Source organism: Typopeltis vanoorti, chromosome 5 (assembly GCF_054136105.1).
Source record: "Typopeltis vanoorti isolate ZY-2024b chromosome 5, IOZ_Tvanoo_1.0, whole genome shotgun sequence".
NCBI classification, from domain to species: domain Eukaryota; kingdom Metazoa; phylum Arthropoda; class Arachnida; order Uropygi; family Thelyphonidae; genus Typopeltis; species Typopeltis vanoorti.
Genome location: NC_143553.1, coordinates 45417778 through 45436642, shown reverse-complemented (window position 1 = coordinate 45436642; position 18865 = coordinate 45417778). Strand labels below are relative to the sequence as shown.

General features: G+C 35.7%; 1 protein-coding gene across 3 annotated transcripts in view; it reads right to left on the bottom strand.

The window, feature by feature from the left end:
• The window catches only part of LOC150106351 (glycerol-3-phosphate acyltransferase 1, mitochondrial-like), a 318076-nt gene that overhangs the window by 29860 nt on the left and 269351 nt on the right, over positions 1-18865 (bottom strand). For all 3 annotated transcript variants that reach the window (XM_090393091.1, XM_090393090.1, XM_090393089.1), the window contains 3 exons: positions 17495-17605; positions 14937-15060; positions 10963-11031 (listed from right to left, as the gene is read on the bottom strand). In XM_090393091.1, the coding sequence (XP_090249217.1) occupies positions 10963-11031; positions 14937-15060; positions 17495-17605 (304 nt within the window). The remainder of the gene's footprint in view (positions 1-10962; positions 11032-14936; positions 15061-17494; positions 17606-18865) is intronic.

The window sequence follows — 18865 nt, the reverse complement described above, 5'->3', positions numbered from 1 at the left end:
CTAAAAATAGGATATCACTGTTACTGAAAGAAAACTATCTAAAAGAAAAAATGTTTATTGATGTTATCTTAAATTAAATCTAGCTTGATGTAATTTATAATTTATTTATTTTATTTTATTTTTTTCACTAGAGGTCATGCTAGTAGAATAACATGTGATCAAATCATTGTTTCTCTAGCTTACGGTTTGTAATGCAACTCAGCTTGTCTTGTATATTTGTGTATGCTCCAGATGATGATCTTGATATGAAGATCGAAACGTCAGGATAATAAAAAGAGTTAGTTATAACACGGTTATAAAATCCATAATTTTGAAAATGAAGGTCATAGATAAATTTGTAAATCAAAAAGGACGAAGAATGGAATTTAAATATAAATAGATAATTATCTATGGATGTTGTTTTTCTTTTTACATTCAATTGTATTTATGTGTACAACTTGACTTAGCAAGTAAATGATATAATTTCTTCAATACATGTTGATTTTTTTTTTTACTTTTATTGCTACCCCACCACTACAAATTCTTACGAGCTGCCATTTATCAAGTGACTAATTTTGATATTGAAAAAGTATCTAACTTCTCTCTCTCACAGCCAAAACAAATAATCAAAATAAATTGTCTTATCAACAGCTTATTTCTGAAATGAAAGGAAACTACAGCAGGTAACAGTTTTGATATAAATCTGCTACAGTCATTTGCTAATCAGAGAGAGAGAAGTCATGCAATATTTTATAGTGTCTAGTAATACAAATTTGTATAGTAAGCAAGTACAAACTGACTTATAAATATGGAAAGTTATTAGAAATGAGAGTCTGTCCAATGAGATTTGAACAGACTAGCATGGTGATTAGATATGTGGGATTTGTTCAAAGCAAAATCTTACACCTTGGAATTCAGAAAACTAGGGTCTAAAAACTATATCAGTGAGTATGCTGGACAAAGGAACGGATGACATGGGATAGACAACTGAAATTGAAAGACAAAGTGCAAAAGGTAGTAAGATGACTGAAAAGGCTTGAAAAAAGCTTCTTCAAGAATCCTGCTCTAGAGCAGAGTTTCCAGATTATCTAACTCTCAGCATCATCCATAGTAACAATGCTGATGTATTTAAGGCTAACAGTGTTTCATGGATGGAACCCACATACAAAGAAAATATGTTTTCTTGTATGTGGGTTAAATTTCATAAATTGAACAAATATAGAAGAATTTCACATATTCTTTCAATATCAAAAATTCCATAGGTTAAATAATGAACAATTTTAACTAATGAAAGATTTAAATAATGAAAGATATTTGATATAAGTTTTTTCAAATTCTAAAAAGCATCAGTACAGTTTAGCGATACCAAACAGGTTTTTTTTTTAATAATTATGCTTAGTAAATAATAATAATGATGTTTGCACATAGTGCAAACACCATTATCACTTACTCCCTATAACAAACTGCCAAAATTTCTGCTCAAGCCTCACATCATTAATGCTATTCCAGAAAATTTCCCTAGCATTTCTTTTGGATCACACCATTTTTCTAGTGAGAGTTACATGTAAACTCTCCAAAGCATGAATACTATTATTTTGTGAATGGATGTGCAGTTACATCCAACCACACATGCAATTTCAGTAGTCATGTATATAACATTGCTTTCCAATCTGTATGCTACGAATCTCCATTTTATACATTCACAGCTTAAAATATTCTTGAAGAATAGAAGCAATAAATCTGCAACTGTAACGACACTTCTAATAGTTTTAATCAACCTTCACTACCATCAAAGTATTTCTAACATGCTGTAAGGTTTTTGAACTTAGTTTTAGGAATCAAAAATCCCTTTAAGTTTGCATTTGCACTATTTAGCAATAGTTGGAATTGGATCTTCTCAAAAGCCAATGCTAACATGGGCAAAATGCTTGTCTAAGCATTTCACTTAGGTGATAATATATTACCAAGTATCCAATATCAATATCACCAAGTATTTTCATCGCACATTTAGAAAGAGCAATGGACAAAATGAAGGAAGATGCAAAAGGAATATCAGTACATGGGATGAGAATTAACAATCTGAGATTTGCAGATGACATTGTTATTATTGAAGAAGACGAAAGAGAACTACAAAAAACATCGAAGGGAAGAGATTTGGACTTGTTATGAACTTGGAAAAAACAAAGGCAATGGTATTTGGTGAGAAGAACATGAAACAAAAGATACAAGTGGATGGAATTGATATAGAAAATTTAGAACAATTCACATATTTGGGAAGTAAAATGACATACGATTTGACCATTAAAAAGAAATAATGATCAGCATTGCAAAGGGAAGAACAAATCTGAAGGCCATGGATAACATCTGGAAAAGGAATGTGATCAGTCTGCAAATGAAACTAAGAGTACTGGAAACATGCATCTTTAGTGATGTACTGTATGGATCTGAAACATGGGTAATAAATAAGGAATCAAGAAAATGAATTTTAGCATTTGAAAGAACTTGTTACAGGAAGATTCTAAGAATAGGTGGGGTACAGAAAATCACAAATGAAGAGCTTTACTGGAAGATACAACGAAAGCAGAATTTAATTCAGAAGATTATACAGTGGAAGCCTTAATTATTTGGACACATCTGCAGAATGAGTGAGGATCGGAAGATAAAGACATTCATGTTTGGTATTATGGATGGTGTAAACAGAAGAGGTAGACCATACAGAGAATGGATAGACAACATAAAGGACTGATGTGGAAGGGTGTACAGAAACTGTGACACTGTACACTGGACAAAGAAAGGTGGAAGACGATAGTGAAGGAGGCATCGGACACCAACGAGGTGAGCCAATGGTTCGTGATGATGATGATATATTTCTGATGGTAACATTTAAAAAATGAACTTAACCTTGAATAAATAACTTCTCAGTGAGAATTGATGATTCATGGATAAATTTAATGCAGCATAATTAACTTTTTGCAATCTTTAGTTTTTGGCAAATCAACTGAATTTTTCTCAAAACTGTTTGGTTATGCTCAAGAGGTTGAGTAAAAGCCTTCGAGAAATAGCTCAAAGTTTTACTATACATAAAAAATGTTCCTGTTGCATAAAAACACTGCTTTATAATTGGCTATGATTTTGGATTTTCCATTGTGAGGAAAAAAAGGTAATGATCTTTCAATTTTCCTCTGGCTAGTCCTCAAACTTGATAGTCAATTTTTAAGTCAAGGTCCATGTTTGACTTCCATATGTCACGAATGAAGGTATGCAACTGTTGAATAATTTTCTTTTAAAGAAGATTGGGATGTTTCCCTTAAGTGCTTCCCAGTGTTTCCCATAGGCTATCCAACCAAGTTGAATTCTGTGTATAATTTCTTTTTTACAGTCTCCCTTTACCATGATCTTTTGTCCTAGGTAAACATAGGAGATTATTATATTAATTTCCTGGTGTTCCATCTATATTGTCTTTTTGGTGATGTATTTATTATACATTATTTTTGTTTTGTAATTGTTTATATTTAATCCTTTCTTTATTTTCTCCATTCAATTGAAAATGTAATTATCTAAAGATGAAAATCATGCTTTTTTCAGAATAGGAACAATACAAATTTGTGAAAAAATTACAGAAGATTTGATAGTTCATTCAAAATTAAAATTTATATTATCAAGTTAAATGAAAGATGGCAAGAAATTATGTTATTGTTCAACTGTAAGCAAACAAACTATGCAGATGAAGTATCTTCACAACTAGGCTAATTGTATATAGAGGCTAACGATTAAGCATTAATTGCCTTAATATCCCATAATGCAAAGCACACACACACACACACCCTTTTGAGTGTGTATAATGATATGCATTATGGGAAGAGCAACTACCCAGACTGGTTTCAACTTATACCGACGTGCTGTTAAGGTGCAGGGGATCTCTGTCTCCCCCCCCCCCCAAAAAAAAAACTGTGTGATCTACAAAATCACTCTAAATCTCAATGACTCTCCTAAACTCATTAAAATCTCATTGGTGGCTCTACTCAATGACACACAAAAACCTACTAGTAAAAAGAACCACACTACTCCCAGCAATCAAGCCCAAAGACAAACATTATTAAAATGTTGGGGTAAAATGCAGAGATTACCTTTCTAAAAACTCTGAGTGATCTCCAGAACAGCTCTAAATCTTGCTAAGTGAACCAAGAGGACCACTTCTAAAATCATTAAATTCTCATCAGTGATGACCCTACTCTCCAGAACCAAGCCCAGAAACAAACATTATTAAAATGACATCAGTGGACACAGAGATAAAGGTTGAAGTAATATATTTCCCATATGCTAATAGTGAAAAGGGTGAGGTTTCACCAGTGGGTATTTTTCACAATTTGTATAGTTTCTCTATACAAATAGTGAAAAGGTGTAACACCTTATTATAATAAGGTACTCTGAATTTAATCTAGTTGTTGAAAGCTTTTTGACTTGTATATAAATTAAATTATAGATGCCAAAGAAATTGCATACTTGTTTAATCCTTTATCCAAGTAAGTAAAGTTTGCATATGAAGTATCTTCATGAACAGAATCAACAAGAATATAATTTCTAGGCATCTTTAATATAAAACCAAATGAAAAAAACTTTCAACAACTAGTTCTAATCCAGAGTTTTTTTCAATAATAAGGTGTTACACCTTTTCAGTATTTGTATAGAGGAAATACATCACTTCTGCATTACTCCAACCTTGCCATCTCTTCTGGGTCTGGCTCCCACTGATAAAACCTCAATAAAGATCAAAATTGGTTTGGAGAGTGGCCCTTCCCATAATGCATAGTATTACATATCCTGAATGGATGTGTGGCTTGCATTATTAGATAGCAAGGCAATTAGTGTAAAGTCATTAGAATCTATGTACAACTAGCTAACGTAGTTGTGTTAATGCACAGATAAAAGTGCAAATATATGATCTCTTTGGAAGAGTTCATGTCCTTTAATTATTCTTGTTGAGAGGCTTATACGCTGGTTAAACATAATAACTAATATTTAAGGAATTGACAGCGTATACTAGAAATATAAATTAAATAAACTTTAATATATACTTTCCGATATTTCGGCAAACGTCACGTTGCCATCTTCTTGGGAACTTACTACAAAGACACGTGCACACAAGTACTAATAACAGCAAATGAGACTGAAGCTATGAAGCTAACGTTTTCCTAAAGTCCTGATGGTGCCCCCTGGCGGGCTATATTGGTAGTTCTTCGCCTTTGGGCTGAAGTTCTTCTGATAAAAGTTTCCCAAATTTGGGGCAGTCTCATGCATCCAAATTTGTTGAGGTTTGGCATGTTCCTAAGGGCCGAGGCTGATTCCATGAATAATCTTTCATACTTGAACTTGCTGTGGTGTATTACTGTGGCTTTCTTCCATCTTATTCTGTGGCGAGTATCCAGAGCGTGGTCTGCAAGCCCAGAGTGGCTGTACTGGTGAAATCGGATGTAATCCTTGTGTTCTGAGATTCTGATATTTGCTGTCCTGCCTGTTTGGCCAAAGTAGGACAATTTACAGCTGCAAGGGACTGGTATACACCAGGTAGGTCTAGGGGAAGTGGTTGGTCTTTAGTGGATGCCAGTTTTCTATGTGGTCTGTAACAAGTGGACAAGTCATGTTTTTTTAAGATTTTATTGATTTTTTCCGAGGTGCCTCGGATGTAGGGAATGGTGATGGATTTAGAGTAATCTTTTTTGTGAAGGGGAGGGAGTGGTGGGTTGTGGATAACTGGGTTAAGTATTTTTTGGATTTTTTGGAGGGGATAGCCATTGGCTGAGAAAGTGTCACGGATGTGATTTAGTTCAGTGGTTAGGGCTTGATCATTTGAACAGATTATTTTTGCCCTGTTGAATAATGTCTTAATAACTCCATATTGTTGTGAGGGGGGGGGGATGGGATTGTTGGTGAATGTATCTGCCTGTATGGGTGGGTTTTCTATAAACTGAGAAAACCAAGGTTCCATCAGGTTGGCGGGTGACTAGTGTGTCTAGGAAGGGGAGGTTATTGTTTTCCTCTTTTTCCAGGGTGAACTTGATTCTAGGGTGTTGGTTGTTTAAGTGTGTTAGGAAGGAGAGGAGTGAATCCGGGCCATGTGGCCAAATAGCGAAAACATAATCAACATAGCGAAGCCATATGGTAGGTTTTTGTGGGGCTGAGTTTAAGGCTTTCTCTTCAAACGTCTCCATGAAGAAGTTGGCCAAGGGTAGGGAAAGTGGTGAACCCATGGCTGTCCCCTCTATCTGTTTGTAGAATTTTTCCTGCCAAACGAAATAGCCTGAGTTCATTGTAAACTGAAATAGGGCTGAGATATCGGGAGGAAATTTTGCTTGGATTAGCTCTAAGGTTTCTTTGAGGGGGACATTCGTGAAAAGGGAGGAGACATCAAAACTGACCATTATGTTGGAGTGTAAGGTTTTCTATACTGGCTTTGAAGTGGGCTGAGTTTTTTATGTGTGATGGTGTATTGCCAGTATAGTGTGAGAGCACTTTGGCTAAATGCTTGGCTAGTTTGTAAGTGGGGGAATCAATGCCATCCACTATGGGACGTAATGGCACATTTTCTTTGTGTATTTTTGGGAGCCCATATATGCAGGGGGGGTCTAGAGTTATAGGGTTTTAGTCTGTTGGTAATCTCCAGAGGCCAAGAAGTGACCTTCTTAAGGAGCCTATGGAGTTTTCTAATTTGTGAGTTGGTGGGATTGTAATCAATAGGGAGGTAAGTGGAACGATCTAATAATAAAGCCTTGAGCTTACCTGTGTAGTCTTTAAGATTGAGTACCACAGTGGCTTTCCCCTTATCCACTTTGGTGATCACTATTTCTTTGTTTCTCTTCAATTCTTGTAGTGACTTGTATTCACTAATGGATATGTTGGATTTTGGAGGTTTGCTTTATTGAGAACACAGGCTACATCCAATCTAATATCGTTGGCGATGTGGTTTGGAAGTTGGTGAATCCCGCGTTCAATTTGGATCATTAATTCCTCGGCCGGTAATTTCTTAGGAGCAATGGCGAAGTTGTGACCACGTGACAGCGCGTTGAGTGCTTCAGGCTTCAAGGTAGCTGACGAAAGGTTAACTACAGTGTTGGTTTGTAGTTTAGGTTTGGACGCCGAGTTCTTTATTAATTTATCAAACTTATTGATATGTCGGCTCCATATTTGTTCAAATTCTTTTTTAGCTGCCATACACGAGACGTCATGTAGGACTGTCCAAAACTCGTGATTAAGCGTATGTGAAAGCTCATTTTCTAGCATTAAAATAGCTCTGTTTATGTCGGCTAGGGAACCGTGTGTAGCGGTAATTTGCTCCCGAAGTAATGCCTCGCTAGCCCGGTTGTAAATACGGAGAGCTTTCTGTGAGACGAAGCGGTGTTTAAATTTTACACAGTTCGAGATGACTTGATTATCCCGGCAGCGTTTTAGGAATGCCAGACGGTTAAGTTGTCTGGATAACTTCAGCTTCAGTTTGCCGTAATGGCGGGCTTTGCGTGCGAAGAGATCTCCGTGAATGATCATTATTCTTGTTGAGAGGCTTATACGCTGGTTAAACACGATAACTAATATTTAAGGATTCACGAATGTGCGTCACCTATTCACGAATGTCCCCCTCAAAGAAACCTTAGAGCTAATCCAAGCAAAATTTCCTCCCGATATCTCAGCCCTATTTCAGTTTACAATGAACTCAGGCTATTTCGTTTGGCAGGAAAAATTCTACAAACAGATAGAGGGGACAGCCATGGGTTCCCCACTTTCCCCACCCTTGGCCAACTTCTTCATGGAGACGTTTGAAGAGAAAGCCTTAAACTCAGCCCCACAAAAACCTACCATATGGCTTCGCTATGTTGATTATGTTTTCGCTATTTGGCCACATGGCCCGGATTCACTCCTCTCCTTCCTAACACACTTAAACAACCAACACCCTAGAATCAAGTTCACCCTGGAAAAAGAGGAAAACAATAACCTCCCCTTCCTAGACACACTAGTCACCCGCCAACCTGATGGAACCTTGGTTTTCTCAGTTTATAGAAAACCCACCCATATAGGCAGATACATTCACCAACAATCCCATCACCCTCCCCCCCCCCCCTCACAACAATATGGAGTTATTAATACATTATTCAACAGGGCAAAAATAATCTGTTCAAATGATCAAGCCCTAACCACTGAACTAAATCACATCCGTGACACTTTCTCAGCCAATGGCTATCCCCTCCAAAAAATACTTAACCCAGTTATCCACAACCCACCACTCCCTCCCATTCACAAAAAAGATTACTCTAAATCCATCACCATTCCCTACATCCGAGGCACCTCGGAAAAAATCAATAAAATCTTAAAAAAACATGACTTGTCCACTTGTTACAGACCACATAGAAAACTGGCATCCCTTATCCGCTCCACTAAAGACCAACCACTTCCCCTAGACCTACCTGGTGTATACCAGGTCCCTTGCAGCTGTAAATTGTCCTACTTTGGCCAAAAAGGCAGGACAGCAAATATCAGAATCTCAGAACACAAGGATTACATCCGATTTCACCAGTACAGCCACTCTGGGCTTGCAGACCACGCTCTGGATACTCACCACAGAATAAGATGGAAGAAAGCCACAGTAATACACCGCAGCAAGTTCAAGTATGAAAGATTATTCATGGAATCAGCCTCGGCCCTTAGGAACATGCCAAACCTCAACAAATTTGGATGCATGAGACTGCCCCAAATTTCGGAAACTTTTATCAGAAGAACTTCAGCCCAAAGGCGAAGAACTACCAATATAGCCCGCCAGGGGGCACCATCAGGACTTTAGGAAAACGTTAGCTTCATAGCTTCAGTCTCATTTGCTGTTATTAGTACTTGTGTGCACGTGTCTTTGTAGTAAGTTCCCAAGAAGATGGCAACGTGACGTTTGCCGAAATATCGGAAAGTATATATTAAAGTTTATTTAATTTATATTTCTAGTATACGCTGTCAATTCCTTAAATATTAGTTGTCACGTCCTTTAAGTAGTGCAAACTAACGCCAAAGGTTGGTTATAAAAAGATGATGGGTCTTCAATCTTCATTATGTATTAAATATTATATTATTTCTGCTATATCAGATCCAAGATAGCATAATTCAAGTCTGGTTCAGAAATAAAGTGAAGAAGTCAATATTCCTTTATCAAAAAAAAGTGAAACTGTCAGAAAATCATAATGATAAAAAGAAAATAGTAAATTATGCCAGGATTCTGATAATATTACCTCTTTCCCTACTATTGCTGTATCTGCCAGCAGGTCAAACAGGATTAACAGAAACAGAATTAACCACAGAAAAGCATTAATGATGAAACCATAAATATATATCATCTAATGCCTTTAATAACCTTTTATGAAAACACATGGGCATCCAGTCCCCCATCTTTCAATCCTTCACTAACAGTGAGAATCGATGCTTTTTTGGAAATGGTGGGGGGGGGGGGTAAAATGGGTGTACAGCAGACAACTGCTGTATTCCTATACCTTAATTATTATCTGAAATAGCCTGAGTTTACAGTTGATTATTCAGATAGGGGTGAAAATCCAAGTTTTCAAGTGCAAGAAACCTATTTGCCCAAGTGAAAGAAACAGCCAAAGACAAACTTGGGAAAACCACTTTAAATTAGAGTGATGGCAAGAACAGAAAATCAATTTGTCCATTTTGAGTGAAATAGCAAGCAAATTTCTTTGGGTTCCTGTTACCAACAATCCAGAAATATTTATGAAGAAACCCAAAAGTAGAAATCTTAAAAAAATAATAATAAATAAAATTTAAAAAATACTGTTCTTTATCAATTTATCATGACTTCATTTTGATTATTAAAACCATAATTATTCTCTAGATATAACAATTTAAAATCAAAGCACCCTTAACATTTTTATTTTGTTATCTATGTTGTTTTTATTTTTAATAAATGATCCTTGTAAAATTAAATTTAGGAAAAGAAATTTTTTTGCATTTTCCTGTAGTTATATTGCTATGTGAATTATTATCACACATTTTAATATTTTGTCAATCTTTTATAAAATCAGTTTTAATGAGCTTTTCAGATATGCTGTTTCAGTTAGGCTTTAGAAGCTATTATGTTATGGGATGTAGCATGAGACTAATCAACAGACTTCTTGAAGTTATCATGACTGGCTGAGTGGGCTCATTCAACTAGCAATGCATCTATCATACAAAGAAAGTATCCAGTGGCGAATGCTGGTCTTGAAATTCACGCTTGCTCTTGTTATCATTCAGGGAGTGAGAGGTATGATTGAAGTCTGATTAGAGGAATAATGAATTACTGACCATTTAAAACTATATATTTAGAAATTTATGTACATTTAATCATACAAATATGACATTTATTTTACAAATGATATTCTATCTTTTTCAATTTAGCTACTTGAATACAAATTCTACCCTACGGTTCTTCTTTATGAACTGGTGAATAACATCGTCATAAAAAGTTGGTTGTAACTTAATTTTCCCAAGCAACATGCACACTTGTAAAGGCTGGCTGGCTACATTGACTGCATATGGTCTGTGTTTAAGCAACAGAGTGAGATAATGTGAAATGGCTATGCGTGCGCATGAAATCACAGTGCTGCTGCGAGGATCTAGAAGCTACTACAACAGAGCAAGCCAAGGTAGCTTTGACTAGATGAGCAAGCATCGGCTTCGATACACAATGCAAAGCTTAATTATTGCTGCGCAAGCTTAAGACGTCTTCTGTCTACAAAAATAAAAGCCTAAATGGAATGCTTAAAAATGCATGCATTTATTAACAAATAAATATTACTTCTTTCTCAATTAATGAGCTTGCACAGCAAGCATGGAGAATTCGCCACTGAAAGTATCATAAAAAAAATTACAAGGAAGTTCATAAAATTATATTACAAATTTTTAAAATTAAAAAATAACTGTAGTCTTGAACATTAAATTTATATAATGCTTTCTTACCATATGACAAATTCCCTTGATGCATCTTTTCTTGAGCTACATCTCTTACCTCTTCAAGAAAGGAAGACTCTGCAATTAATAGAATAAGAAAAAATATAAACAGTAGTATTTACAAATAACATCAAGATATTATATATTAATGTTATTATATTAGATTAAATAAAAGTATTTATGATGTTAATGTACACTATCTACCAATAACTGTCTGAACACTTTATCAATTTACAACTGATACAAGCAGGCAAACCCTAATATTAGGTATGTCCACTTTTGGCTTTGATCACCTCCTGCATCCTTTGAAGGAGGTTTTCCACCAATGTGTTGCAGATATCAGGTGGAATTTGTCTCCATTCCTCCATCAAAACAGCACTGAGTTCAGTAACAGATCGAGGATGTGCTGCTCTGGGCCTCAATGGCCGCTCCAATTCGTCCCACAGGTGTTCAATGGGGTTGAGGTCAGGACAGTCATTTAACACCCAACTCTTCATACCATTCCATAACAGCTGCAGCTCTGTGGCATAGGGCATTGTCATATTGATCAAGGGTCCATTCCATAAAAACTCCACAGTGTGGGCAGCACCTGATTATCCAGAATATCAAGGTATTGAACTGTCTTCATGGAACCACAGAAAATGACCAGTGGTCCCACTCCAAACCAGCTAAATGCACCTTACACCATTACTCCTCCACCACCACTTAGGTACAACATGCTGTGGTAACAAGCTTTAACCAGGCTGCCTCAACACCCTGCCATCAGATTGGAAACAGGTGAACCTTGATTCATTGCTCCAGAGTACTGTTTTCCACTGATCAATTGTCCAGTTCATACACTCTTTGCACCAGGCCAGATAATCCACCTTGTTTGTTGTTGTGATGCTTGGTTTGTGTGTTGCTGCTGCTCTTATGTGGAAACTCAGTAAATGGAGTTCTTTTCATACAGTATTAGTGCTCGCCATGGTGTTACTGGCACTATGGAACTCACCATGGATCGTCTGTGTCAATGTAGCTAGTTTTTGTATTCCACCTGTTTTAGCACCCTCCTGTCCCTGTGTTTTCTTGCACTAGTGATGCAAGAATGTCTTCATTTGTTGATCACATCGCCAACCATTGATTTTGGATGCTCCAGTTGAACAGCAATGGCACATATGGACATGCCACCAATGTGACATCCCATAATGACACCTCTTGCAAAATCATCGAGTTCACGGTGCATTGCCATTCTACCTGTATTTAACTGCTACGATGAAATACTGATTCCTACTATCTGTACACCGGTTTTTATGTTATTAACAAACCTGGAATGTTCATAACCTCAAATAACAAGGATGTCCAGACAATTATTGGTAAATAGTGTATTTACATTTATTAAGGGCACCATTAATAGCAAAGTTGTTTGAAAAGTCAGCTAATATATACAGTTTTAAAAAGACTCCAATTGTTTGAAGTAATGTGTATCTATAAATTGCATACTGCTTTGAAGTTCCTAGCCATGCATTTTATGAGTCATCTGTGTAACTGATTGTTGATAAATGTGCAGTTGCTTTCCAGCCAACATCAACAATACTGGATAGTGGGTGCCCAAACTAGACTCATAGTCATGCCTTTATTGCTTTCCTCTCCAACCACCCATCCAACCCACACACTCAGAAAATAAATCTCAATGGAACAACAGAAATGTATCCTGCCTATAATAGAATATCTGACAAAGTGTTTCTAGAAACTTCTAGGGCAATTCCCCAGCTTATCTAAGTTACACTGGTGTCCGAAACCTGAGGACAAAAACTATTTCTGAAGATTACAAGTGCAAATTCAGACGAATCAGCACGTGGGAATTTGTATAACTGAAGATTTTCAAGTAGAAAAAGGGTACACATTCAAATTCAAAAACTTAATCTAAAAGCTCGTAAGTAGCCTGGCCTCTCAGTAAGACATCCATTTTTTTGGTTGTATTCAGTAGTATTCTACAGACTAATCACTACCAATTGCTTTTCTATTTTGTATGCACATTACAATTCTCATGTTATCTCCCAAGTGTCATCTTTGATTACATAAGATCTCCAATGATCTTATATAATCCTAGTGATGTTTTAAGCACACAATTTCTGGCTATAACAGTATTACAAGAACATGAATTTACTATTGAATGCAGATTCCTGTGTGGAATGGTGAACAAAATTGTCCTTTATGAGAATGCTATCTTACAAATTAGAAAGAGTGACATATTGGTTTCAAGAATGTTAAATCTTGGATAATTTTTGTGATGATAAACCTTTGACATAAGGTATGAAGTAAAACTAGATTTAATGTTTGAATTTCTTGTTGTAAAAGTGGTTTGTGGAGCATAAAGTATGAGTTTGACAAAACAGATTTTTGATGGCACCTGGCATGAAAAATAGGATATGGCCTTCATGTATCCTTTGTTCATTTCCTTTTTTTGTATGCTGAAACTGAAAGATACCACCTGCTTGTCTTAAAATTAATAAATCTATAGGAAACTACTGGTGGTTTCTAACACGAGAGTAAACTGGATTCTTTAGTTTTCTAGGTTAACCTTCTGATGAAAGATGAAGTAAAATTAGAGTGAAAAGTTCCTGCAAAAACGTCTGCACAGAAGGAATAAGGATACCTAGAATGAGCTATTCAAAATATTCCATGTAATAGTTGCTGAGTAGGTGAGGTTAGAGAATACATTGCAATTCTTTCAATCTATCTGTACCTTCAATTTCATTTGTTCATCTCTAGGAGTTTTATATTCATTTCTAATCATATATTTTTTATTATTCATTTCATAAACTATCCTTTTTCATGTTTAAGTTAACTGTTCGAAGCTTTGTACTTAGCCATGACCAGATTATGATCGCAGTCAACATTTACTTCCAAGGATAAGCTGTGCAAGATTTCCTTTTGGAATCTGTTTTCTTATTATTTACTCAATTTGTATCTCAAATCTCCTAGCATTCTCCGTCCGCTGTTTCACTGGATATCATCAGATGTCATATAGTCACTCTGCTCCTCAGTAATGCACCATAACCAGTCCTTGCCAAGTGGTCCTGTTGTATGCTTTTCTGGAGGCTTCAACTGTCTGAAGATCAGCTGCTCCAGACACACCATCCATTCAACTCTTTGAAGGTCTACACACTTCCTCTTTTTCCAGGAACTTTACCTTGTATTATCATTTTGAAAAGTTCTCCTATTCTCCTTTATCTTTTCTATTTGTCTGCTTTACATCCATTGTCTGCTTTACAGTATATGTGATCCTCAACAGATGCCTGTAACACATCTCAAAAACATCTATCCTTTTCCTATCAAACTTCTTTAGGTTCCAATTTTCACATCCATAAGTCACTATTGAAAAAACAGCTGCATCCAGAATCCTCAACTTTGTTCCTGTAGAGACAGGCATATCTTTCCAGATTTTAAACAAGTCTCTAACTATTTGTTTTAACAATTCTTAATCTTCTGATGTCTTTTGAACAACATTTCTTCACATTATTGATGGATCCCAGGCCTTGAATTTGTTGACTTCCTTAATTATTTCTCTATTAAAGTATACTTGTTCAAAGGAGCTTCCCTGTCTATATTTCCTTTGAGAGTCATAAACTTTGTCTTCTAAAGACTAAGTGTTCTGTTCTTGCTGATCTCATCCTAGCATTCTTCCAAACTGAGATCTGACAAATAATATACTTGGAAGAAAAATTAATAAAAGAAAGCTGGTAATAATGTAAATTTAATTATTTGTGTGCTCTTATAGTATCCTACAGTAGAATCTTGAAGGTATATATCAGGAACTCTTGATACATACACACATTACTACACTAACATAACAAGTAGCTATATAAAAATGTTCTAGAATTTTGTCTGATTTCATGCTGACAATTTACAGTCATCTGGAAATGACAAGTATCTACTGCAAATGAGATTTTAATTTGATAAACTGAAATATATGAAACTTCCCGGCATATGAAACCACTCACCTTCCATTTCTTCTTTCACCAGCCTCTTTAATGAACAAGCAGCTAACCAGTAGGATTGGATAAATGGACTAAGCACACAACGTAGGAACTGTAGCATGTTTAAATGTTCATCATTGTCACTTGCCTAAATATAAATTCATCACTTATTTATTTTCTTAGAAATATCAGCAATCTTAAAATATGAAGATAATAAAAATTATTCAATATATCAATCATTTGTCAATAGTTAAGAGAGAATGTGAAATAAACAAGGCAATATTGTATAATATTGCCTTGTAGTTTTAAGGCATTGATATATAATATCAGAGGTGAAGCTGTAGGACAGTACAAAACAGTAGTTCTTGTGGTGTAAGTTAATAATATTAAATTAAAATGAATTATGACTAAGCCTTTCCATGAGAATGAATACAGGCTTGCTTCTTTGGGATAAATGCCAGTATGAAAGAGTGTAGTCATAATATAGAATGGATGTTTGTTCTAAAACACAACTTCATTATAATCGAGAGAATACCATCAAGACCAAGAGAGTTTTTTTTTTTTTTTTAAATATATAGGTTATTTAAGATACTTCTAATCTTTCTGGCAAAAGATCACACCTAGGAGGCATGTAGTGTGGTGTTTCTGGTACAGTAGGATAAGTTTTGCCTAGATCATATATGCAGGAGTTGAAGGAGAAAAGGGAGGTAGGGAAGAAGGAGAGAGAGAGAGAGAGAGAGATGGAGATGAATGTATAGGTGGGTAGAAGTTGTACCCAGTAGCTTATGCAAAGAATCAGAAGGCAATGATCATTCATACAAAAGGACAGTTTGCACTTTCAAAGTCAAATTTAGATTGGTTATTTTTTTTTTTTTTTCTGCAGTTGCTAAGAGCACAGAATAAGAAAAGTTGAAATGTGTCTGAAGCCACTTCAGTTGTTTTTTTTCATTGAATGCCTTCATACACTGAGGAGATTATACAGTGTTATATGCTATTCTGAAAATAATAACTTCATTATTTTCAAAAAAAGATTCAAAAATTCCAAGTTCTGATGTCTTTGTTTTCATATAAGTTTCTGATCCTCCAAATGATCAAAGTGTTATATGTTAATTTGGATTTCAATTATGCAAATTTCAAAGTGATAATCAAAGGAATAAAGTATGATCAGGCCTTTTGGTTGAAAAAGAATTCTGTCCCAATATGAAAAATTACAAAGAAACTCTGAATTATTGTTTTAAAAATACTAAGATAGTAAATGATTGTAGCATAGAAATGAACACATACACACACACACACAAGGAAGTTTATTACTAATGCATCTAGCCAGATATTTCAATCTGAAACCTACAGATCATCCTTGGTGTAACTGGCAATTCAAAAGGAAAAGGATTCCACAAGTGAGATTCTGTATATGCTATGTGGCCACATTTTAAAGCTTCTCTACTCTATTTCTAACTTAAATCAACCATCTACACTAGTCACATCAAATTCACAGTAGAAAAGGATGGAAAATTAGCTTTACAGGGCATCCTCATTTCCTACTCTCCATCTGACATGCTGACAACTTCAGTATATAATTAAACCTACTTTCAGGAGATACACACATAAATTGGCATATCATCCTTCTAAAAAAATAAAAATATGTATATCAAAAAAAAGCTTTTTAACAGAGCACACATATGCTCTGACACCTACAACCTTAAACTAGAATTTGTTGATATAAACCAAAAAATTATGCAGCAGAATGGCTTCAATCCAAAAGGATGCAGCATATTATAAATACATACAAGCTTGTTTCAATACTCTGATCCTGTAAGTAGAGTTCCAATCCTCTAAATCACTGGAATCTCTGAATCGATTTCAAAGATCCTAAAAAAATATATAACTTGGTGCCCACTTTCTTTCATGTCAATAAACTCTTCTCAATGTTACCTTTCACCAAGAAGAAAATAGTCTCCTCTTTCCCTCCAGGTGTTTACAAAGTTGCCTGAAATTGTTTTCATTTATACTCTGGTAAAATGGAGCGCTCCATTCAACAGAGACTGCAGAACATTAGCGCAATATCCTCTATTAAAAAAAAAAAAAAAAAAAACAACGTCTGGTCAAGCACAACGCAAAGTTGATGCTAACTATGGTCAGAAAAAACCCATCTTTACATAGATAATGTTTCAAATTTTAGCACTGAAGTGCTTACCACATCACATCATGCAACTTGAACAAGAATAATGGTTTCTTCACCAAAATTTGGGAACATCTTATCCTTATTACTTGTAATTAAGAATGCTTTTCATATACAAATCAACTTTCTATTTCCTGTACTATGATCACTCTAGCATATAGCTCACATGTTACTTATGAAATCCACTGTTATTCAGTTACGAATTGTCAGTTACTCCAAGGATGATCAGTAAGTTTCAGATAAAAATATTCAGTTATATATATTACTAATAAACTTTCTTGTGTCTAAGTGTTTGTATACTGAGATAACATATTACTGATTATAATCAAAGTATTAACTCGAGGAGGAGGGGTAAAATATTAGGATGCACTCTAAATTTATCAGAATGATAATGTCTGCATACCTTCAATTTCTGAATATTGCTGTATGATAGTTCATCATTATCTGAATAAGAATCATCACTCTGAACATCTGCAAGCCCTGTCCTTGTATTCCATTCTGCATATTTTGATTCCTGTTAGTTAAAACAATAAATACAATGGTTATAGAAAATGTATAGTTTTAAGCAAAAACACACACACACCCTATTGATCTGATGGCATGAATTCAACTATCCTATGATGCTGAAAGAGAATAGGTTATTAATATATTACTAATATGGTCGAGCACACAATTATTTGAATGTAAAAATTGAAGAATGAGATGAGGTGTATACAAAACGAAATTAGATTTATAATGGAGATACGAATGAAAGAGTGCAAAAGAAAATGAGATAGTGGAGAAAAAAAGAAGCAAATGATTTGGGAGTAATGGTTGCATGGAGATTGTATTATAAAAGGTGTGGTGGATGAGAGGTGCAGTCTTTTCTCCAAAAGCAAACATGAAAGTAAATGATGCTCAGGATATGAGTAAACATGCAAGGGAGTTAGTAGTGATAGGAATGAATGATTTGGTTGGGCATAGGAAATGTGAGGATGGATGTCAAGAGATTATTGAGGAGAGAGTAAATTGGCGATCATTGCTGCTGAAAAAGTATATCTTCCCTAGTTGGAGAAATGCAACTAGACCTCTAGGTGGTAGATGTCTTTCATCACCTGGAGAAATACCACCACCTTGCTTGTTAAAGACCTGAACTGGCTGCAGCCATGTTTGGTTGCTAGAGCGAGATTTCCAGTTTTTGTCCCCCCCACTCCCCATTTGTCCCACATGCAGTGGTAGTGACACCCTCAATGACATATCAATCTCACTGTAGGGGTCAAGAATCTCCCCCCCCCCCACTTGAGGGTACAGCAGTAAAACAGTTCCACAGGCTGACCGCTGGATGGTATGCGGGACCGAACCAGATAGAAATGAATCTGGAGGCTTCCTAATCAGCATATCAAATCCTGCTGCCACATATTTTGCCAGTTCGTGACTGGAGGGAGACCAAACATTGTGGCTGCAGGGGGGGGGGAACGGTCAAGGCCATGTATAGACAGGAGGGAACCACGTTCCTACCTACACAGAGGGAACATGGTATGTTTGCAAGTCTGCCACTTCTCTTTGCATGCCCCACTTCCTTTTTGTCTCTTCCTCACAAAATACATTTGAACCACAACCCAAAGAAATGCAGATCTCGAAAATTCTCCCACGAAAAACAGTTTAAAAAAAAATCCACCCACAAAAATCCAAACAAACAAATCTACCAACATTAATTCTTACCAAAAAAAAATTTTCCACATCCACTTCACCAACATCAGTCGTCTAAACAGCAATATAAATGATGTGCACCACT